Genomic DNA, 24355 nt, shown 5'->3' on the forward strand with positions numbered 1-24355 from the left:
GAGCTAATCCCAGTGGGCGTGCCCCTGGCGCTGGGCTGGCCATGAACTTGAACTGCTGCAGGTACTACTACTGATAAGGAAGAAAAACTACATCCCACTTAAAAACTAAGCTACTACGGGTCATAATCGGTGTGCATTGTCAAGTTCGGTTGGGTGTCGCACCTTCCCCCTATTCCAGGACGTGTGGTTCCCGACCGTCAGGGCGATCGTCCAGTACGCGCCCCTGCGGAATGGGATAGGTGCGGGGAATGTTATGCTATCTCCTACCAATTATTAGTTGTCCCTTCTGTATTCACGTAGGACCTTTGATGAGACCTCGCTGGCGAGACAGTCGATAATTCTAAAGGTATTCTGATCAGGTGGTAAGTGTAATTGAATCCGGCGGCCACATCGTCAAACAGGGGACACTCATAGACCACGTCTGGAGTGCCTTCCTCAGCACCACAGTCACACGAGAGGGCAGCCCGCTTCCCGAACCGGTAAAGATATGTCGGATACTGTACATGTCCCGGGAGGAAGTGCAGTAGCCCTTTACTTGGCTTGAAATGTTTGAGTTGATATTAGGTAGCAGCTGGTGAGTCCTTCGTCCAGTATAATCGTTGTCACAGTATTCTTGGCAAAGTTCTTCCCCCTTTTTTTGATCGCAAACTTGTCCCCTACGCGAACTCCCAAAATTTGTTCAGTCTTGTCGAATTCGCCTTCCTTAACGCAGTACCATGGTGCCTGTTCCTTTATTTTCATGTCCAAGTGACAAAACCCTATCAGTACCAGAAATGCCGCCCCCCCCCCAGGAGATGTTCTGTAAGCCCCACTGAACGCAGGAGCATGTTACTCTGCACCCTCGTCAAGGTCACGGCAGGCATGACCCTCGTGAGCCAGTGTGCCCAAACTCCTGACCCGCAAACCACTATGGAGGTTAGAATGGTGTTGCGGTACAACTTAATTAACTCTGTGGGTAGGTAGATCCTTTTATGCCAAATCGCAATTAAGTTATTTAGTAGTTCTAACGACCTCTGGTCCAATGTGTCGATATGCTACGCGAAACTCCATTTTTCCTTAATGATAACATCCAAGTATCGGGCCTCTCTTCACTAAATAAATGGTGTGCCCTCGATTCGAACTGTTGGGTTCGTGGCTAACTGACCCTTTAACAACGGGTAGGTTGACTTGTTGGGTGCTACCCTGAGTTTGGTTTTTTGGCACCATTGTGTCAAGATGGTCATTGCCCTCTCTACCTTGGGTTATAGATCTAGAAGGCTGCGGCCTCCTACCAGCAGGAGAAGGTCGTCCGCGTAGGCTATCGCCTCTAGCACATCTGCACTGCTCTCCAAGCTGTCCAGGAGAGACTCCATGTTTATATCACAAAAGAGAGGGCCCAGGACAGAGCCCTGTGGACACTTCTTCGGAATTCTTTTCTCACACTCCCGCTAGAGGGCGGTAGTCAGACCTCCCTTCCCACACAATAGCTTACAAGACAGCCATATAGCGGCCCTGGACACTCTTTCTCCCGCAGGCGGGAGAAAAGCGAAGGCCACCACAGGTTGTCAAAGGCGCCACTGATGTTCACCATGATGCCAACTATGTACTTGTGTGGGGACGACCCACAAACCTCGGCCGCCAGGGAAATTGCGTCAGACGCAGGTCGCCCCGATCGAAAGCAGAATTGCCTGTCGCTCGTCCCACACAATACTCGATGCGCTGTCAGTCTGTCAGCCAGCAATCGCTCTAGCAATTTACCCAGGAGGTCCAAAAGACAAACTGGACTGTAGGATTTAACTTATTTCGGGTCTTTTCATGGCTCTTCTTGATAATGACAACATTAGCCTGCTTCCAGAAGGAGGGGAACATACTTAATCGTAATGCCTCATTTTATATCATTGTAGAGGTGTTACTAGTTGAGGAGCGAGGTATTGTACCACCTCCGCCACAATGCCGTCTGGTCCTGGGGCCTTGACTTTCTTTAAAGATTTTATGTGAGTAGCCACCTCTTCCTCAGAGGACAGGTTTATTTAATGAAAACTGTTTCATACATTTATGTTCTTATTTATACACAGTGTATGTTTCTTCTTCGTCCACGGAAATTAGACTTTTCGCGTTCAGGTATCTGGCCTGTTTTGTGGAAGAATGCACATGGAAAGAAAACACGTCGATATGAAGCAGTTGCAGTGCGTTTCAGAAACAGATCAAATAATAAAACGAAGATTAAGAAGGTCCAAATCCATGTCCCAGTGCCGCAATAAACGGTAACGTCAGAACTTCCTTCCTGAGAGAAACGTTGATGTTCCGTTCAGTCCCGTCCCATATGTTCCGTTGATGGCCAATGTGAAAGCCACCGTTAGAAATGCATTGTGGAATGTTTAGACGTTCCGTCATGTATGTTCGTCCTTAGCCTTAGTGTGCATCTCAAATCGCTTACCTCATTCACACGATGTGCAATCTTGGTAGCAATCTGCGGTTGTTTGCTGGTGCATCTCAAATCGCTTGCCTCATTCACACGATGTGCAATATTGGTAGCAATCTGCGGTTGTTTGCTGATGATGCTGGGGTGTACGGTAAGGTATCAATGTTGGGAGACTGTAGAAGGATACAAGATGGCTTAGACAAAATTTATAGTTGGTGTGGTGAATGGCAGCAGCTTTAAACGTAGAAAAATATAAGTTACTGCGGATTGGTTTAAACCCGTGATGTCCTGCTTGGCACAGTCACGTCGTTTAAATATCTGGGCGTAATGTCGCAAAGCGATATGAAATGGAACGAGCTTGTGAGGATTGTGGTGGGGAAGGCGAATGGTCGACTTAGGTTTATTGGGAGAATTCTAGGAAATTGTTGTTCATCTGCAAAGCAGACCGCATATAAGACAGTAGTGCGACCTGTTCTTGAGTGCTACTCGAGTGTTGGGGATCCGTACGAGGTCGGATTAAAGGAAGACATCGAAGCAGTTCAGAGGCCGTCTACCAGATTTGTTGCTGGTAGGTTTGAACAACAAGCAAGTATTACGGAGATTCTTGGGGAACTCATGTGGGAATTCCTGGAGGAAAGGTGTCGTTCGTTCGGAGGAACAGCATTGAGAAAATGTAGCGAAGCGGTATTTTAAGCTAACTGCAGAACGATTCTGTGGCCTCCAACGTATATTGCGCGTAATGGCAACGAAGATTAGATACGAGAATTTAGGGCTCATTCGGAGACGTGTAGACAGTCCCTTTTCCCTCTGTTTGCGAGTGGAAGAGGAAAGGAAATGACTAGTAATGGTACGGGGTACCCTCCGCTATGTACCGTACGGTGATCTGCGGAGTGCCTATGTAGATGTAGATGTAGATCTCTACACGAGATAAAGGATTCTGACAGCGCAATGATCGTACGTTTTCACTCGAGTACAGGTTGTCTGTGGCGTACACTAGTCTGTACGAAAAACTATATTTCGCAGAATAATTAGTAGGGCCACGGACGCACATCGTGTCCGGCAGTCAGACGGCGGGGACGGGACCGTGGCAACAGCCCCTAGGGGGAAGGGGGGGAGGGGAGGGGGCGGTGAAAATAGTCCGTGTGGCGCGGGGCGAGGCAGTGTGCAGTGTGCGCGCAGGACCGCCGGACAGCGCGCCGCACGCCGCACGCCGCACGCCCACCGGCAGTGCTTCCGCGCCCGCGCCCGTGGCTTCGCGAGTGCTCCGTCGTGCTTGTGTGTGGAATGTGCGACACCCATGCCCAGTGACAGCACCGCCGGCAGGAGCGGCGCTGCGCCCGTGACGGCGACGGTAACCGTCACGACCAAGACGTCGACGACGCACGCAGTGGCCGCCAAGAGGACCCGCAGCGCAGCCACGTTCATGTCCACCGCCAAGACGACGCGCGCAGGTACGGCAAGCCAGCAACAAGGGCTTCCCAGGCCGCTCACTGCCCGGTGGCAGCCGCCCTCCGCCTTCTAGCGAATACGTCATCAAACGCGCGACCCTAAGATTACAGGACTAGAACGGAATTCGCGGGGAATCGACTAAAAGCAGGTGGCGCATCACATCTCGCAAGTTTGCAATAAAGCCGTGTTTGAGAACGGGGAAGAGCTGCTGATAAACAAGGCTTTTTCAGCTACCGATTTGGATAATCTGAACATCTTCGGGTATCATCCAATTATTTACAACAGCATGTAAGACAACGTTCTCTCCGTGCGTAGTAGTGTGCAGAGTGCAATCATCACAGAAGGATGGAACCTCATTATGACAGTGTACAAAGATTAATAAATTATATTAATGCATAGCTATGTAAATGTCGTTATGCCTTGATAAAACACGAAATTTTCTTCTTTAACACTTGAACATGTTAAGGTGAAGTTTTACCACCGTTAGAGGGTTCATTTGTTCTCTTAGCAAAACACACTGATGTTTATGTGGCTGTCTGACATCTGCAGGACAGCTGACATTTTCCTCCATTTTCTGATTTTTTGTTAGTTCCGTTTTTTCAGGCATCTACAAATGTGTAAGTTGTTCTTCATAACGCGCACTGTGCACCTGTTTATCAGATATTCACTTTTTCTGCCACATAAACTTTAGTGCATAGTACTAAGAGAATAAAAGCGCCCACTGATGATGTTGAAACTCCACTGAAACATGTTTGGGTGTTAAAGAAGAGGAATTTGTGTTTGTTCAAGGCAGAACCACGTTTCCGTAATTATACGGGATGATTATGAAATGTATTCGCTAATTGCAAATAGGATTGTACACCAGCTATGTGACTTACTGGTAACGTATGTAAATTTGTGCCGGACCGGAACTCGGAATTTCCACTTTACGCGAGCGGTCGCGTTAACCACTTTGACTATCCGTGCACGACTCACAGCCAGATCCAAACCTCCTTATGTCCTAGTGCCTATGTCCCATAGTGCTCGCTTACAAATCGCATGATTCCCGCACTGGGAGAGATATTGGTTTTGTCCATCAAATTACCTTGCTTTGCCATGAAATACAGTGGGGCAGCGTCTGTATTTTGCAGAGTGTGTACAGTTAGATGCAATATTCCTTTGGACATGCATGCATGCATGCGTGCTGTCCTACGGTATACAGGGTGAGTTTTTTGTCTTGAGATAACGAAATATCTGAAAAACTACGCACCAGATTAAAAACGGCAAAATACGTGTTCAATATTTAAAAAAAGTAGAGTCTGGTGATACTTATATTGACTCCTCCCTGCCTCACGCCAAGGCAGCCATGCGAAAGAGGTCGGAAACTTTGAAATGTTAAATAGGAAAACTCTACTTTTCATTGTAGATTGGGATTGTGCAAAAACTGCGGTTGCTCGACACAATACAAATTATTGGAACGTGGAAAACACACATTGGTTACTCCACATTGAACATCAGCATCCGTGGAATGTGACTGTTTGGTATCGAACAAATGGTGATAAGACTACTGGTCCATTCTTTATCGAAGACAGTGGTGATAAATATCGAAAATTCTTGGAGAGTGCTCTTCCAGTATTGCTTGTAGGTCTTTCCTTAGACTTGCTACAGACAATGGTTTCAACATGATGGTTCCCAGGACATCACGTGTACAACCGTCGGTGAACCGGAAAAGGCGGTCCATTGTTTTGGCCTGCAAGATCGCCAGATCTTACTTCTCTTCTGTTTGAAGAGTGAAGCTTATAATGCAATGCCAACAATGCGCGATAACATGGTCCAGCGTATCACCAAAGCATGTAGTAGATTACAGCGGAAACATAAGTGCACCGAAGTGGGCAGCGACATGTTTGAGCACTTACTGTGAAATAATTCTTACAAAACAAGCACCCCATTAGCCAGAGATGAGAGGACTCGCCGCAAACGAGCACCCCGCTGGTGAGAGGTGAGAGGACACACTTCAAACGAGATTGTTTCACAATTATTGATTACGTCTGTTAAATAATACCGTTTTGGAATGAAATTTGTATATTACAGCGCCATCTGTCAAACAACGACAACAATGTTATAAAGGTTAGTGTCTTTTCCATTACAATCCGAATTTAAAATAAAACTGGGATGTTCATATTTGAGATTTCAAAGTTGCCACTTTCCCTGGGGGAGGGGTAGGGGTGCCAATTTTGGTATCATCGGATAAAATGTTTAAAAATATTGAATAATATTTTTCAGTTTTTTAATCCGACGCGTAGTTTTTGAGATACTTCGTTGTCTCAAGATGAAAAGCTCACCATATATATTGGAAAGAAAACATGAACCAAAAGAAAGCTTCAGTCACAAGATGAACATATTAATGCATTTTACTGTTGACTATACGTGGTGATTCAGTTGTCTCTTTTCGAATATGCACCTCCATCCACATTCATCCCTGACCAATCAGGATTTCTAGTATGTTATTCATGGCACGCCCTCCTACCACTGTACAAAAATTTCGGACGACACGGACTATTCAAGATATTTGGCCTTTTTTAGTCTTTGTTATTGAGCCGTTACGCCACCAGCATAGTCGGCTACTTCTTTAACATTTTTAATTTAAACGTGTCCGCGAGGGCAACGAACGAAAAATGACTTTCATAAACGTACACTAAGACTAATTGTGTTGACAATTCGAACCAAAATTAACCGTTAAAATCACATTTGTTTCCTAGGCAGAAAGCGTGAAGAATACAACGATGTAACTGTTTATATTATGCTGTTAAGCTTCACAAAATTGTTAGGTAAAGTTATATACAAACTTCAGTTTTACGATCTGTAAGTGTTCGACTAAGCCGTTGGTGTAATAAGACCAATCAATGAAGACCAAAAAAGGTCGAATGTGGAAGAAAACTTCGTGCAGTCGTAAATACCCGTACAGTGCTAGAAGGGAGTGCCATGAATAACATAATGGCCGGCGGCGGCTGAGTGTAGGAATGGGGTTGTGTAACTTTTGTACGTTTTTCTCGAATATCTCGAAAACTGGGGCCTTATAGCGAAGACGTATCCCAAGCACAGAATTTAACCATAATAATTAAAAGTCTCGTTCATTTTTTCTGTAAGGCTAATAATTTGCAAGTAGAGAGCGAGAGAATATGAAAATCTCGTGCCTGGGTTATGAAAGCCAACTACAACATTGCGGGTTGCATAAAACGACATCGGTAGGGGCAGCTGAAGCACCATGTGTAATGCATTTCACCAGTGACACTAGATAGGTTTTATTTGAAGCAAGAGTAACAACGTTGCCATCCAGGTGGTTGTAAATAATTTTATTGTATCTAAAGATGACCAGATGGTCGAAAGTGGTGGTTAACAATGATTTGTAAGCAATTTCTGACAATTATGATATATTTTTTTCTGTACATTGTGCTGTGAGTTACTCATTTGTATTTACACTTCACAACGCGCCGTGTGATGTATGCTGAGGAATTACGGTCCATTCGGTCGAACAGAAAGACTGTATGTTCTATGATTTATTTATTCGTGAGCATTACGTATTACTTGGGGAACAGTAGTATACTACGCAGAGTGGAAAATAGCTATGGTAAGATATTGTGGCACGGTCATCGGCTGACGAATTCATCGCATTTCACCTGTCTCTGTGCTGTCCACGTAGAAATGGGTTTCTGGTGAGCCACATTCAAACCGACGGCGATCCGACTCAGAGCAGAGCTGGTCGATCACTCCGAATGTTGCTGCGGAGGCGATGTAATGTCCGTTCGATAAACGCTGGTGCTCGTCCTGTGCTACGGTGTACGCTTAAGCAGACATTCTCTCTCCGATACTGGTGGTCCAGCATAAAAATTATTGGGTCGAATTCCTGTCTAATCAACGATAATATTATGTTTTGACCAATGCGACTTGCACCGATAAGTTCAGTAACTCGGGACGTGCTGCCATTTTCACTACATATCTGCCAATACCTGAGTGCTTGGATGTCGCGGGTACACTCTTGCTATAAGCCCCATCTAGGCGTAACATCCAGGCGTCGGGGCACATGATCAAATGGGACAACCCTTTCGTTGACTTTTGGGCACTGAGTTTATATAACTCGTCTTTGTAGCTACGTTTGTTCTCTGATAAACTCGGCAATTCTCAATCGAGAAACTATCGTAGAATCTCGGCGACATATTCTTTCTGATTACACATACTCATCTGTTCTTTTTCCTCTCTTCAAACGCATGGGTCCAACTGGAACTCTTAAGAGAGTTCGATAAAATAGCGCAGTTGTTGTAGACTAGCGGGGCTGTAATCTCTGTCCGTCCATACAGTTTAGTTTTACGATGGTTTCCCCATACAGAATTAGCCGATTACGAAATGGATCCACATTTCTCCAAATAGCCGTCCCTAAAGAGCCCCTGTAAGCTAGTTGGTGCACTTTTTTCTTACGTTCTGAATGGTCGATTTCCAAGCAACTTCTTTCGTTGAATAATTACATTTTTGTTCAGAATTTCAACATTAACATCATTCTGACATTTGTCTCTCAACTATAATGTTCCTTCGGTTTCCCTATTTTGTATGGGTTTTAATGGACCCTGAACTGTGCCACTTTTGGATGTACAAATCACTTACTAACCAAGTAAATAACATTGAACTCAAACGTCAGGTAAACGTATCTGAACAACGTTCTACCACTAGTCTTGTTAATAATTCACTATAAACAGCTGCTGTCTTTTGTTTTAATGGCTACAGTGTTAGTGAATTTATAAGCAGTCACGAATACGATACATTAGTACGCTATGTACATCGTATCCTGTTAGCTATCAGTTATTGTCGATCAACACTTCTACCGCCAATGGTACTGCTCGTATCACAAACACCACTTTAAGAAAGAATTGAAAGAACGACACACACGCTACGGTCGCAGGTTCGAATCCTGCCGCGGACATGGATGTGTGTGATGTCCTTAGGTTAGTTAGGTTTAAATAGTTCTAAGTTCTGGGGAACTGATGACCTCAGATGTTAAGTTCCATAGCGCTCAGAGCCATTTGAACCATTTTCAACGGCACGCACCACTACTGGTAGCTCGTGTTGTACCTTGTTCCACTTAGGTCACTGCTTTTCATTCACGTGTCCACTTTAGTAACGACAGTTAAACTCTACAAGACATCTTTGATGTCACATTTATTCGATTCCAAAATCGTGTTAATTGATGCAGCTGCTCTCATATAACGCTGCACTTGGGTGTACGTCGCGCCAACTTCAAATGTAACGCGAGTTTGTACCGTCATCTTAATAACGACACGCTATCCCCGTACCGACTGCTTCTCTAATAGAAGTTCGCTGGCCTTGCAATTCCGTCGCCCCTACAGTCCCAAAACTTCAATAATCTTAGTTACTTTGACTTAAGCTCTAGTCAAACTTAAGTTTTAGATTTTATTTAGATGCTTACAGCTATCTGACGTACACCCAATTCGTGTAAAGGCTTGGGAAAAAAATTAATAACAATAGTTTACGAGTAAAAAAGCCAATCAGTTCGCACGAAATACACTTTTTTATACTCAAAATCCTTCTTGGAAAACCACTTGAGTAATTACTTCTGTCAAAGAAGTAATGTAACAACAATATTGTAATTTAAGTTTCTGAAAGCAGCCACAAGTCGCACTTTGTATTTTTTAGTGACCGGTTTCGCTCTCAAAAGAACAAGAGCATTATCAGAAGTACAATGTAAAAGGTACAAATTGACGTAACACGGAAAACTATACTGACGTTACGTAAAGTACAAATTCTACTTTCAGTAGGGTGACTTACTTTTAATATTGGCTGACAGCATTAAATATTGCGTTTAAAGTTGGCTGACAGCTCTAAAGATTAAGCTGGCTGTACTGTAGTACTTAAACTTACGTTTAAAGTACAGTAGTAAATGATGACACTGATAGCGCCAAAGTTGAAACTGACGGTCCGACAGTACTTGTAACGTCCATGGTATATTGTGTCCAAAGATAATTTATAGCTACATAAAACGAAATTTACGTTTTAATCGCCTGCTTTATGGGCGTGTGTATACACGTCTCATATCTGTACATTTTTGCTTATCTTTCAAAAAATACGAGTACATCCGTAAAAATTGAAATATCTTTCAAAATACATATAACAATTCATATTTTAAAATGTCTGTACAAAAAATCATTCAAGACTGTCGTACTTTTTTTAAAAATTTTGTTACGATAATATGCCAGGTGTTATATTTTGGTTGTTTATCTATAACACTACATCAAATAACAGGAAGAACCCATACAAATTAAAATCGTTTTTTTATGTTTATAAATTTTTGCGGGATGTTCTTCTTTTCTACGAAAATTTCCAATCCTTCCACAACATTTAACAGAAGATCTTTATCTGTGGTGTGGATAATTTTCATTCTATCTTTTGTCTCACCTAATGTATGTTTAGTTGTTCTCAAACGTTCATCCAATGCTGGACGATTTGAATTTAAATTGCAGTGTTCCTTATAACGTTTTGTAAAAGTTTTTGCAATTTAGCCTTGATTTCAGGTACCCTATCTTTAACGGAAAAATTTACTGCATGGGAGACGGTCTATCGATGGGTAATAGTTTATCAAGCATTTTACTTAATCACTTGGAAATGAGATTTTTTGATAAATTCTTCGTTATAAAGTAGAAAATACTGTATTATCACCGGTATGTTGACGACAGTATAGTTCTATTTAAAGGAACCAAGGATGATTTAAATGAAATAACAGACAAAGTCAATCAAATGTACCCAAAAATTAAGTTCACAGATGAACATGAAATTGATAGTAGCATAAACTTACGCAATTTGTCAATTAGTAGATCGAATGGAAGACATATTTTTTTAAGTTTACAGGAAGCCTACATATTGTGGTAAAATTATTGAGCCGGCCAGTGTGGCCGAGCGGTTGTAGGCGCTTCAGTCTGGAACCACGCGACCGCTACGGTCGCAGGTTCGAATCCTGCCTCGGCCATGGATGTGTGTGGTGTCTTTGGGTTAGTAAGGTTTAAGTAGTTCTAACTTGTAAGGGACTGATGAACTCAGATGTTAAGCCCCATAGTGCTCAGAGCCATTTGAACCATTATAATTATTGGGAATAATTCAAATCATCCAATTCAGCATAAAAAAACATATTTCTATTCAGCTTCACACAGAATGTTACGGTTACCAATCACAGATGAAGATAGAGCTTCAGAACTGCAGAGAATCAAAAAGATAGCATTAAGGAACAATTACTAAGAACGTGACGTAATGAAACTGTAACACACTATACTGAAAAATATTAAACAAAATGAAAACAATAGTATAGGAATGCCAGTGGAAAAATAAAGGTTATTACACCCAAATACAAAGGTCCTATAACAGACCGTATTGCGAGGTGTTTCCCAAGACAGGAAGTGAGAGCATTATTTCGAACTAGCAACTCCCTTAGACACGCACTAATTTACAAGGAGAATTACATAACGACAAATACGATAATTCAGGAGTATATAAAATGAGTTGCCACAATTGTCAGAACACTTACACTGGTCAAACTGGAAGACAGCTTAGAACACATTATAAGAAACACTGCAATTTATTTCAAATCATACAGCACTGGGTGAACATTTGAGAACAACTAAATATACATTGGTGAGATAGAAGACAGTGTGAAAATTATCCACACCACAGATAAAGGTCCTCTGCTAAATGTTGTGGAAGGATTGGAAATTTTCGTAGAAAATAGGAAAAACCCGCAAAATTTGCAAACGAAAAAAAACGAAATTAATTTATATGGGTTCTTCAAGTTATTTTATGGAGTGTTGTAGATAAGCAACCAAAATATAATACCTACCGTATTATCATAACAAAATTTAAAAAAAACGGGTGTTTTGAATTAATTTTTGTACAGACATTATAAATATGAATTTTTATAATGTATTTTGAAAGATATTTCAATTTTTACGGATGTACACTTATTTTTTGAAAGATAAGTAGATATGTGCAGATATGAGATGTCTATACCGAGGCCCATAAAAGAGATTAAAATGTAAGTTTCGTTTTCTGTAATGTAAATTACCTTTGGATACACTTCATCATGGACGTTTCAAATCCTTCTGTACAGTCAGTTTCATCTTTGGTGCTACCAGTCTCATAATTTACTACTGTATTTTAAACGTCCTTTAAACGGAAGTTTAAGTACCACAGTACAGCGAGCTTAATCTTTAGAACTGTTAGCAATCTTTAATGCTATCAGCCAACATTAAACGTAAGTCACCATAATGGAAATAGAATATTTCCTTTACGCAACGTCAATGTAAGTTTTCCGTATTACCTCAATCTGTATCTTTTACGGTACATGTTCTGATGATGCACTTATTCATTTGAAGAGCGAAACCTGGCAGTAACAAAACACAAAGTGACTCTTTTCTAGAACTTAAGTTTTACAGTCGCTCGCCCTGCAGGCAATGCCTGGTCTTGCTAAAAATATCGTAATTTGTTTAATCACTTTTGCATCATCACTACATAAAACTACTACAAATACTGGATTTTACACACAACACAGGCGCTGGGACTAAATTTCAATATAACTACTAGGTCGTTTCCCTTAAATTTCAATATAACTACTAAGTCGTTTTCCTTTAAAATGCAATATTAGCTGCGATTAAACAGCGTTCCGCCGCGAACTTGTTTTAAGATTGCTTCACTTCTTCAAACTTACCCAAACACGAATTATAAACTTACAAAATGCAGTTCTTTTAGAGCAATGCTCTTTCAATAAGCGAGCCTGATATTTTTATTACAATACTTATACAATGTTAATTATTCTCGTCTGAAGAGTGCAAATATTTCCTCTATTGTCAGCGATGAACATAACTAAGACATATCAGCGATATAAGCCTTAACTTCCTGAGAGTCAATAATCTCTTTATTTGTTATCAAACAAATTTCAATATAACTACTAAGTCGTTTCCCTTTAAAATGCAATATTAGCTACGATTAAACAGCGTTCCGCCGCGAACTTGTTTTAAGATTGCTTCACTTCTTCAAACTTACCCAAACACGAATTATAAACTTACAAAATGCAGTTCTTTTAGAGCAATGCTCTTTCAATAAGCGAGCCTGATGTTTTTATTACAATACTTATACAATGTTAATTCTTCTCGTCTGAAGAGTGCAAATATTTCCTCTATTGTCAGCGATGAACGTAACTAACACATATCAGCGATATAAACCTTAACTTCCTGAGAGTCAATAATCTCTTTATTTGTTATCAAACAAAATGTTTCGTAATATTGACTATTCGAAATATGATACCCTTAGCGTATAACTCAAAATATATCGAAACTATTCCTCAAAAAATATTTAATATCACGTTTGATACTCCCATGAGCGCTTTAATTACTTTTTTTGAGTCAATAATAAACTTTAAATATCCTTCCTCTATTAGCTAAATGTTAAAGATTCAGACTATGCAGTAGATCCCTTTGGATTACTTTGCGTAATCCTTTCTCTTAAAATTATTTATTTTTAGTTAAATATTTTTCTTTCTTTCTTTCTTTCTTTCTTACAATTTATTCTATTTGTTGACGCATGGAGACATTTTCTTTTTTCGCTTTGAAAAAATAATAATTTATTTCTCTTTTATAATACAGTTAATCGTCGTTATGTTATGTAGGTAGGCAACTGACTATTGAGCGGACTGATTATTAATAAAACTGAGTCAAACGTAAACCACTAGAAGCCACAGCCACTTAAACTTTGACATTTAAACAACCTAAGCTACAGGGTTGCCTCAGGCCTTAGACCGATATACTGCGTGAACTAAAGACGGTAAATTAGCCAGTCGTAACTTCCCTTTTTCAGTAGATAAGACTGCCTTACCTGATTAGTCAAGTGGTTCAGTGATTAACTGGTTCGCTGTAATTAGGACAAAAATTAAAGTTGGTGATCTGAATTGTAAAATAAAATCGATTGTTAACAGTTGCTACCACATAAAGTTCCGTTCACACATATGTAGTGTCTGCCAAAAATCATCTAACCAAGCAACGTAACTACTTCCTCCAGACTGGCCACAAATCCGCAACCATATACAAATGCTACAACTCAACTAACCTTGAACGAGCGCGGGGGGCACACAACTTTAAGAAACTGTTGAAGAATTGAATCCCCGATCCGAACCCAATATCATCTAAACATGCAAATTAATCTCTTCTTATATATATATCAGCTCAACAGCAGCAGCAATACCTCCAGTATCGCGACGTAAGAGTCACATTAAATTAGTTTCACATTGACCTTCAATGTGTTCAAATCGCGACACTCGAACGCCCGACACACAACCATATAAAGTCACACGGAAAAAGCCTTAATGCCGCCCTATGTTTGTAAGCTGTAATTTGAAGAAACCGTTGGCACGCTAGCACAAATCCGGCAACCAACTCCTGACTCCCCACTACTACCGTATGCTCTTCGATCGAGTCAAGACTGAACTGACTTCAGTTCGGATCCTAACGATACAGATCTCCAGTCGAGTCGAAATTGTGCTACCTATCTGCCTCATGTTAAACTTATCTTCCAAGCAAATGAACAGTGTTCCCTTCTCCGTTAACAATCAAATTATAATGTATTATTATTCTATGCCGCTGCTCGCTGGTGCTGGAGTGGGCAGCTGCGGGTCGTTTACTCCTTGCGGTCCTGGGTACTTCTTTGCTGCCAAGAACCTGCTCGCTGCTCTACTGCTGCATTACATTTGTCTCCACTACTACAACGTTACAAAGAAATTAATATAACAAACACATAACATTCCTCTTTACGTATAACACGTTCATTACACTTCGCCTCAGCTACAGTTGGTTGTCAATGCAACTGTGGTGAGAAAATTAAATGTAAAATTGTGGTGTCACCGCCAGACACCACACTTGCTAGGTGGTAGCTTTTAAATCGGCCGCGGTCCTCTAGTATACGACGGACCCGCGTGTCGCCACTGTCAGTAATTGCAGACCGAGCGCCACCACACGGCAGGTCTAGAGAGACGTACTAGCACTCGCCCCAGTTGTACAGCCGACGTTAATAGCAATGGTTCACTGACAATTACGCTCTCATTTGCCGAGACGATAGTTAGCATAGCCTTCAGCTACATTTGCTACGACCTAGCAAGGCGCCATTACCAGTATAGATATTGAGATTCTATTAATGTATCATCAAGAGCGATGTTCTACAAATGTGGATTAAAGTTAAGTATTCCAGAAGCTACGTACTTTTCTTTATAGCATTCATTACGTATCCTGTTTCAGACCTCACGCCAGCCTGCGTGAGTTTAAGCGCGTGCCTTTCGGCTTCCTCTCATTGTGTCTAGGCTGTCTTGTCTAGACACAACAAAAATTTTCTGTAGAAAATTAAAACCCTTTAGACTGATTGTGACTAAACAAAAATTTACCGGCGAATATGTACTAAAACTCTGTTGGAGCTGTCATATCAACGAATTTGAATAAGTTACCTGCTTTTCATACAACTGACCCTCCGTTATCATTCAATTTCATATCGCCACAAATTGTTGCACCAATGTGTGTTACGTGATTTGTTTAAGTGATAATTGGATGACTCAACCGATACAAATACTTGGGTGCAACAATTTATGGGAAATTGAAGTGAAATGATACATAGGCTCAGTGGTAGGCAAAGTAGGAGGGAAATTTAGCTCGACTGGTAAGATACTAGGAAATTGCCGTCATTCTAATACGGAGGTTGCTAACAAAACTCTTGTGCGACTCATCTTAAAATATTGATTTAACTGTGGGAGACCGATACCGTCTAGGTTTTAGGTTTTCGAACCCGCAGCAGAGCCTCACAGAAATGAAACCTGAGCAAGTAGACGCTTAAAATAACTATCTCATTAACGGCTTCTTACAAAACTTCGGAAGCCCATATTAAGAAAGGAATCTAGGAATATACTGCAGTGCTCTCCGTGCCGCACCTGTAGAGACTAGAGACAAGAGATTAGACTGTGACTGTAGGCTTTGCCGGTGTAAACTGTTGATGAAGGTTTCTCGGGTCTCCAGCCGGGTGGTAGCGTTGATATCTCGTGACGTTCACCAGAAGATGGGTTGAATGAAACTTCCAGAAACGTCACGAGATATCAACGCTACCACCCGGCTGGAGCCCCGAGAAACCTTCATCGAGAGATTAGACTAATTACACTAATTACAGCGGATCTAGGGGAATTTAGACGGCCACTCTTTGATCTCTCTGTACACGTTTTAAGAAAGAAAGATAAGTGATTAACGCCCAGTCGACAATGATGTCATTAGAGACGGGGAAGGATGGAATCGGGGAAGGATGAGGAAGGAAATCAGCCGTGTTATGTCAAACGAATCATACTTGAATTTGCCTCAAGCGATTTAAGGATATCACGGAAAACCTAAATGGGTATGACCGAATGACAATTTAAACCATCGTGCTGCCGAATTAGAGTTCAGTTTCTTAAGACTGCGCCACCTTGCTCGTCGCATGCGAATGGAAAGGGAATAAATTGTAAAATATGGTACACTGGAAAGTATTCTCTAGCATATACTTCAGTTCTTTCCAGACACTATATGTAGATCTGCTTGCGCGTATTCAATTTGTTTACGTTTAAGGTTAGCGGTAATGTGAAAGAAAATCCCTGACAGCTGGCAGTACTGTTGGCAGCTTTCAACCGCGGAAACCAAAAGGCTGCAGGCCAAAACAACAGTAGCCTATATTGCTGCGATAATAGTGAGGCGTTCCATAGAGATGTACACAAAATGGCGTTACTTGGTTGGTTGAGAAAGGCACGCAAAGCAGCCGCGCCAAGCCCAGTGCAGCTGTCTGGGATCATACGCCGCATTTTGGTTCCGCAGCTCTGCCCATCGAGATTTTAAGTTGCAATGCAAGCGGTCTGTCGTTTCATTTGTGCTTTGAAAATGATTGGGTGTTCACCTGTCAAAGGATCGTGCGGTTGTATAGTATTTTATCAGCTTGTAGCCCCCTAAGTTATTTGAAGCCGAAGCTTCACGTTTGTGATACTGTGACTGCAGTTAGGCCGTGCTGAATGAGACTGAGGTCAGAAAGTGTGACCGGCAGGTGTGGACTGGGGAGCGCGCTGCTGGCGCCCGCGCGCCTCTCCCGGAAGCTGCAGCAACCGCGTGTCGGCGCTTCCGCCCCAGAAGCGACCTGCGTGTCGCCGCGTTCACTGCCATCGGCAGGCTCGCTTTTCGTAACGAAAGAAACTGTTGCCTCCTTTGCAGCGCTAATGCTTGGCCGTCACGAACACAGAGGCCTTAAGCTATTGTGAGGCTACGAAAAATTTTAATGCTACAGGCAGCAGTGTGGAGCGGGAGGGGTTAGAGGCGGAAGGGGGCGGGTGGATGATGAGAAGTTCGGGGGGGGGGGCGAGGGGAGGGAATTGGCTAAGAGAAGCTGACGGAAATACCAACAATCAATTACATTATTTGCTCTGCAGCTCACAAGAAAATTATGGAGAACGGTTGTCGTTTTATGTGCTACTAGCTGATAAACCCGACGCTGACGGGTATTCATTTAGCCCCTTATACATTAGGATCGAAAATAAAAAAAAATGAACTGTGTTTGTAGTGTTATTTCCATCATTCGTGAAAACAATTTTGGAATTATGAAATAGTCGTACAAAGAAAAACACATACTGTACAAATGTATAAATGCAGTATCCAAATTAATAAACATAATTTGCGAAATTCAAATTCTCTGCAATATTTATTTAACTTAGAAGCTGATTATAAACAATATTTCTAGTTACATGTCCAGGCATCTGGGCGCAACTGCTTCGCGTGTCTACGATTCGATTTTGTAAATGTCTCTACGGCAACGTCTTTTCATAGGTCTATAGACGATTATCGTTTTCGCCTACAGCTGTTTCCACTTCGGGTTGAAAGCTGTGAAAAGCGCTGCCAGGTCTCAGGGATTTCCTTACGTTGACTCGTCTGTAGGAGTGTCTTAGTACTAAGGAACAACTATATTGAAGCTTCACGCTTGGTGCCGCATTTTTTCACGCATCTCTCTGTTTATGACGTCATATCTCTTGAACTGTGTGCCGTACGATGGTATATTTGTGCAAGTACATTCAGAGGCGAAATATCTTGCCAATAGCGTTAGTAGCAAAGAAATAATAATTTTAAACGCCGTGCGAAATTTTTTCACGCATCTCATTGTTAATGACGTCATATCTCCTATGTGCCATACAAAGAAATTTTGTAGGTACATTCAGCCGCATATATGAATACTGCCGGCGAAATGTGTTGCGAATAGAGTTAGTAGTAAAGAAACACTACATTTAAATGTCATGCGTGATGCGGCAGTTTTTCACTGCTCTCTGTTTATGACGTCATATCTCCCAATCTGTGATACAAAGCTGGTTCTCACCCTCAGAGCAATTGTATGTAGCCTGACAGTAATGGATGTATGTACCAAGTTTGGTGGATCCAAGGATCTCGAGTCAAACACCCATTCAGTCCTAGCTCGTTTATCTGCCTTCTATGGTTGCTACTCCAATTTTGTTTATCATGTAGATAAGAAAAATTCTTCTTTTGCAACTGAATGTTTCATTTGATCCCAACGAAACATGTTTCGCTTATTCATGCTGGGTATCATCAGCGTTCTATAACACAAAGAAAAATATTTAATTACACATACTTTTAGGAGATTATTAGTGATGGGCCATTTCAACGATTTTCCAAGAATCCTCAGATCTCTTTGCCATTTAAATGAGCTGCCAGAAACCACTGCAACAATATTGCAGAAATATGAATAATTAAATAATTTTAAATATAGAGCACTGATGATGCCTAGCACGAATAAGTGAAACATGTTTGAATAAAAACAAATAAAACATTCAGATGTAAAAGAAGGAATTTTTCGTTCTACATGATAAACATAATTTGATAAGATTTTCGCTTGCTGAAATTCAAAGTGAAGTCTGCACATTGTTTCACAACACTTGCGCCACCCAAGGCTCCCCGCAATACCTGCATTGCAATACGGAGTCAGGGCAGTCCTCTCATACAAAATCTCCAAAGGCTTGGTTAGTACCATTGACATTACGTCCAAAATGTTGAATCCTTATCTAATAAACTCTTTTTGAATCTACTAAGACTCGCTGCTTATCGTTTACTGGATGCACAGATTCTAAAAATACAAACACAGGCCTAAACTGGAAGTTAAAATGAATCACAAACCATTGCTAACATATTTGGATCCTGAGTTTGACTTATGCAGAAAACCGCACAATGGCCCAAAGATGGGACTTGTATTTAAACAATTACTGTAACACAATCTACGTCAGCTCCACTACAAGTACCTCAGTACAGTGTACACATTTGGGACCCGAACGTGAGTTCGACACCCAGGATGTTATATTCTCAAATGGGCACAAACATACAGTACACACCAGAAAATTTGAAGGTGCACAAAGGACCAAATTAGCGTTAACATTTACAGTAGTGCAGGTATATTACCTCCGTAAAGACATATTATTGTGTTTGAAATAATGAACACACTAATCAAAGCTCTAGTCGTAGGACGAATAGAATTGCAGTGGTGTCCATGGGCATCATTGAGTTGCCATAAACTTGCTGCAGTCGTTCTCTGATAAAAGCTACAGTGATTTATTTCATCAAATTTTGGAACTATACTTCATGTAGTTAACTTCCGATCACATGCAGCCTCGATTGTACTACAAAAATACCGCGTATTTCCTGGCTTGTCCATTTGGAAGAGTACCAACGGAACAACTATGGGATATGGTCACTTGACAAAAGGTTAAGTCTCGAATATCAATGAACTGCATTAGTAGACCGAAGCAGAAAGATTCACTTAAACTATTCTTTCCACGATACCACAAAGTGCAGAGGGTCTACTTAATCGTGTTGGTATTTCACAAATAACTGATTTTGCGTGAGTGATACGTCGGTCGGAAACTCTTTGTTTGATCCACAGTTAGTCACATGTGGTGCCAGTTTCATAATTTTTTTGAAGAATCTTTCATAGTGTTACAGCTCTCACAATATAAAATGTAACGAGCCCACTGACGAATGTTTGCAGTCGAAGAAAAGATCTTTACATGCGAAGCATGTGGTTAGATTAGACAGCGATAAAGAAATAAATTGACGTGTCCTTTTCGAAGGGCCATCCCGGCATCCTTAACCTGAATGGTTGGACAGGGAGTTGAACCCCATCGTCCAAAATACGAAGTGGTCTAGTACAACACTGATTTCATCGTAATTACACTTATCTCTAAAAGATCATTTAATGTATTAAATAATGCTTCTAAAAAAGAAATTCACTTTCTACTAACACACATGAAAAATGATTGTTATCGGCTATTGTTGATGTCAAAATCCACAACAAAAACATCCTGAAGATGCGATAATTGAAAGGCAGTACGAGCAGTAAGACATAAATAGATAGCGCATATCAATGCAAATGATGAGTTACTTTCGGATTACTTCAAAGGAATGTGTGGTTCAAACCTTTCGTTAATTATTGGTGAAAACGATACTAAACCAAAGCAAAGAATAAGTGAATCGTGTTCTAGTAAGAAAAGAAGAAGACTGAAACAATTCAGTGGTAACTGCTAATATAACATCAAAAGCAATCAACTGAAAAGACTGTTTGACAAAAAGCAACACAATTGGTATCGAATGAGCCGATCAAATCAAATTACTTGTATTTTCTTACAATGTAAGCACCTCCAGGTTGAAGTTTGATTGCACATCGCTACAAATCTCAAGAAGAGACGCTATTGCCTTATTTCGTCTCAGAATTGAACATAGAAAAATAACATTATGAATTTATACTAAAGCAGGAGGAAACCCCGCAGTGCATCTATTGAGCACCATAAGTAGATCGCCACATCCTCGAAGACTGTACAGCTACCTAAGACTTGGAACGTCAAATTGACCCAGGAAAATCTAACACAGATTCCAGCGGACAATACATTAGTTATAAACCCTGTACTACACTTGCTACAGAGAAATTGGTAATAAAACAGTTGTTTGTCGACTTAGGGGGTAGGAGTAGGAAGTGAAGTCTCTCGGCGCCAGTTTAGCTCCGAGACACCACCAGATCTGTTCTTCGCATCCGGACCCGACATGAACGACTAATTCTTTGTATAGTGTTTTTCATTTTTTTTCAGAGGCCATGTTTGCTTTCAAATAAATTTGTATGGAAAAAGAACAAACACAAATTTCTTCTTTTTTACACATACACGTTTCGGTGAAGTTCCACCAACCTCAATGCGTTCATTTTATTTTCTTGATAGCATCTACTCTTGTTCATAAGACTTTCTGTCGTCTGCTAACATTCTGGTACAGTTTAGTAACTGAAGTTTTTGTGATTCGCATGTTGTCATGAGTATGAAATCGTTTCGCAACCACACACTGTGTCTCTGTTTACAAATCCTTCAATTCAAGTTGAGAATGTCTTAAAACGTGCCTCAGTATGTACGAACGAAATGATTTGCTCAAAGCGGAATCCTTATTCAGTACATATCTTTCTTACAATACTTCGCACCGATATGAAATTTGATTTAACTTTGCGGTAAAAAGACAAGCAGTCGTTGTCTAAATTCTGTTTATAACGAATGCCGACAGTGGCTCCTGCAGTCGAAATGGAAAAACCAAAGGCAGCAGAAGTGCCGGGGAGAACCGTGCCTGCTTCTCTGGTTGGCTGTAGTGAAGCTGTTGTATTTCAGCAGGCCACTACTGCAGATAACGCTGGCCAAGTATTTTTAAAAACTGTCTATCGGTGCAACATCCTCTCTGGCGGTCTGCCAAGAGAAACGCAGTAGGTAATAACTAACAGTCAGTTACCGAACCCCTAACACGAGCGCCGAAAATACTGCTCCACTGGCGGCTGCCAACGGTTCCGGCTTCGGACTCAACCGTCCTCCAATTGTCTGTCAAGTTAGATGCGTGCTCCGAAACTGACCTTCAATAGATCCACCTCCTTGCCCGTGATACCGAATTCGTTCTTCCCGTAACAGCACCTCGGCTGACTACTTGATAAGTTAATAAGGAAACAAATACGACCCGTTGTGATGTTTATTTACATGTCATGTGTAGGCAATGAACTACAGTGTATATCGTTGCAAGTCACAAGGAAGACGCGAAATAGCCCGCCTACTTAGCTGAGTAGCCATCACGTCTGAATGCCACGCAGCGGGCAGGGGTTCGACTCTCCGCCGGGTCGGAGATTTTCTCCGCTTGAGATTGGGTGTTGTGTTTCCCCCATCATCATTTCATCGTCATCGACACGCAAATTGTGCAGTGTATCGTCAACTCAAAAAAAAATTGCAAATCGGCGGCCGAACTTCGCCGGACGATGACTCCCGGCCATGGGTGGTGCCAAACGATCATATTCCAGCATGTCCGCCCCCGGTAGCTGAGTGGCAGCCGGTACGGTAGCTCAGCGTGTTCGGTCAGAGGGTTAGCTGCCCTCCGTAATAAAAAAAACCGAGTTAATCGATCAACAACGAACTTAAACGGATGTCTTACGACATCCGCCCCGAGCAGATGCAACGAACCAAAGCGAACAAAATGAGATAAAAAAAAAAGTGGTCAGCGCGACGGACTGTCAACCCTAAGGGCGCGGGTTCGATTCCCGGCTGGATCGGAGATTTTCTCCGGTCAGGGACTGGGTGTTGTCCTAATCATTATCATTTCATCCCCATCGACGTGAAAGTCGCCGAAGTGGCATCAAATCGAAAGGCTTGCACCAGGCGAGCGGTCTACCCGACGGGAGCTCCTCGTCACACGACATTATTATTATTTTCCACGATGCGAAACTGGATACGCTTATGCTCCTGAAGATCACTTCAGGAGCTCTGGAGCTAGACACGGTCTCGCAAGATCACCATGATACAGCAACTGACTTTGGTTCCTTTACCATACCGACAGATTTTGTTCGTTCCAGATACTCCTTTCTGTAAATCTGTGAGTTGAAACTGCTTTCAAAGCCACGGAAGTTCAGAGGACATCTTCGGCTTGTATCTCAACGATCAAACAGCGAGCATTCAGATCTCCCTGGAATCCACCGAAGATGTTTTCTTCCAGCTTCTTCAGCGATAATTTTGAACAGATTCATGGTACCAGAATGAAATTTTCACTGTGCAGCGGAGTTTGTCCTGATATGAAACTTCCTAACAGATTAAAAGTGTCTGGCGGATCGAGACTCGAACTCGGGAACTTTACCTGTCGCGGGCAAGTGCTCTACCATCTGAGTTACCCAAGCACGACTCACGACCCCTCCTCACAGCTTCAATTCTGCCAGTACCTCGTCTCCTACCTTCCAAACTTCACAGATGCTCTCCTGCGAACCAAAGGCAAAGGTCTCAAGTTCGAGTCTCGGCCCGGCAGACAGTTTTAATCTATCGGGAAATTTCAGATTTATGGTATAAACTTTTTTGTGGTATCTGATTCTACAGTTCCCTAGCTACCTCACATTAATCTGAATTACTTCTTGAAATGCCTTCGTTTGTGAGTGCATCGGCTCCATGTGTCATATTACGTAGTTTCTTATCATTCTGTCGCTAAAGAGATGCTAAGACCAGTGCAAAACCACAATTTCTAATGCCTGCAGTCTCCTCTCTTCACTTTGCCTTCGTGTACAGCATCCATTTCTAACGTACAGGCAACGAACGAAGGTAGGTTGACAGTGGAGGTAATTGACCACCCACGAAAGGAAGCATCACGTACAGGCATACTCTGTTTTGAACTGTTTGCGAAATACAGCTATACAAAACACTTTTCTCAAGAGCACATCCGTTTTGTAAGAGCGGCACTGAAGAGTCTAGCCAAAAATCGAATAAAGTCATTATTTTTACTAGAAGGTATCTTCAAGCGATGTTTCAATTCAGACATTACTTTTAATGCGTACGTATCAGTGTGAAACATCGTTGTAAATTTCTTTGATCTACAGTACAAGAGGGTTTATTTTTCGATAGAAAGTAACTTACGCACTATTTTTCAATGTTTTAATAGCATTTAGCAGAGAATGAAAAAAAAACATGTAGTTCAGCGTGAGTCTTGCTCTTGAGTCGGACAATGTATCTGCCAACTTTGACCAACATTTTAAATTTTCTGTTCGTATACTGGAAGACTCATTGTACCACATTAGGCCTGATTTCCATTCTTGCACAAATTTGATCCTGTAAAATTCTGACTCAGTCATCGAAGCCATCTGTTGGTAGACATGCTGCCGTCTCTATTGCTCCACAGCCAGATGATGCTCTCGAAGTAAACTGCAACCAGTAGCAGTGTGAAGAGTTTGTTACAAATCTGTCACAGTTGCAGTACATATATTTTGGTGACCAGTTCAAAAACGGCTGGTTTATTCTCAAGCCTGACCTACTGAGACTGCATTGAAAGTGCCTGATCTTAATGACAACCATCTAAAATTGGCAGTACATGCATCACACAGTGACAGTAGATGAATATC

The 24355-nt window shown here is 41.6% G+C and overlaps 1 protein-coding gene across 1 annotated transcript in view; it reads left to right on the top strand.

The window, feature by feature from the left end:
- The window catches only part of LOC126176228 (uncharacterized), a 450465-nt gene that overhangs the window by 21120 nt on the left and 404990 nt on the right, over positions 1-24355 (top strand). The window contains exon 2 of the mRNA XM_049923373.1: positions 3581-3852. Within this exon, the coding sequence (XP_049779330.1) occupies positions 3581-3852 (272 nt within the window). The remainder of the gene's footprint in view (positions 1-3580; positions 3853-24355) is intronic.

The sequence above is a fragment of the Schistocerca cancellata genome, chromosome 3 (assembly GCF_023864275.1).
Source record: "Schistocerca cancellata isolate TAMUIC-IGC-003103 chromosome 3, iqSchCanc2.1, whole genome shotgun sequence".
Taxonomy (NCBI): Eukaryota; Metazoa; Arthropoda; class Insecta; order Orthoptera; family Acrididae; genus Schistocerca; species Schistocerca cancellata.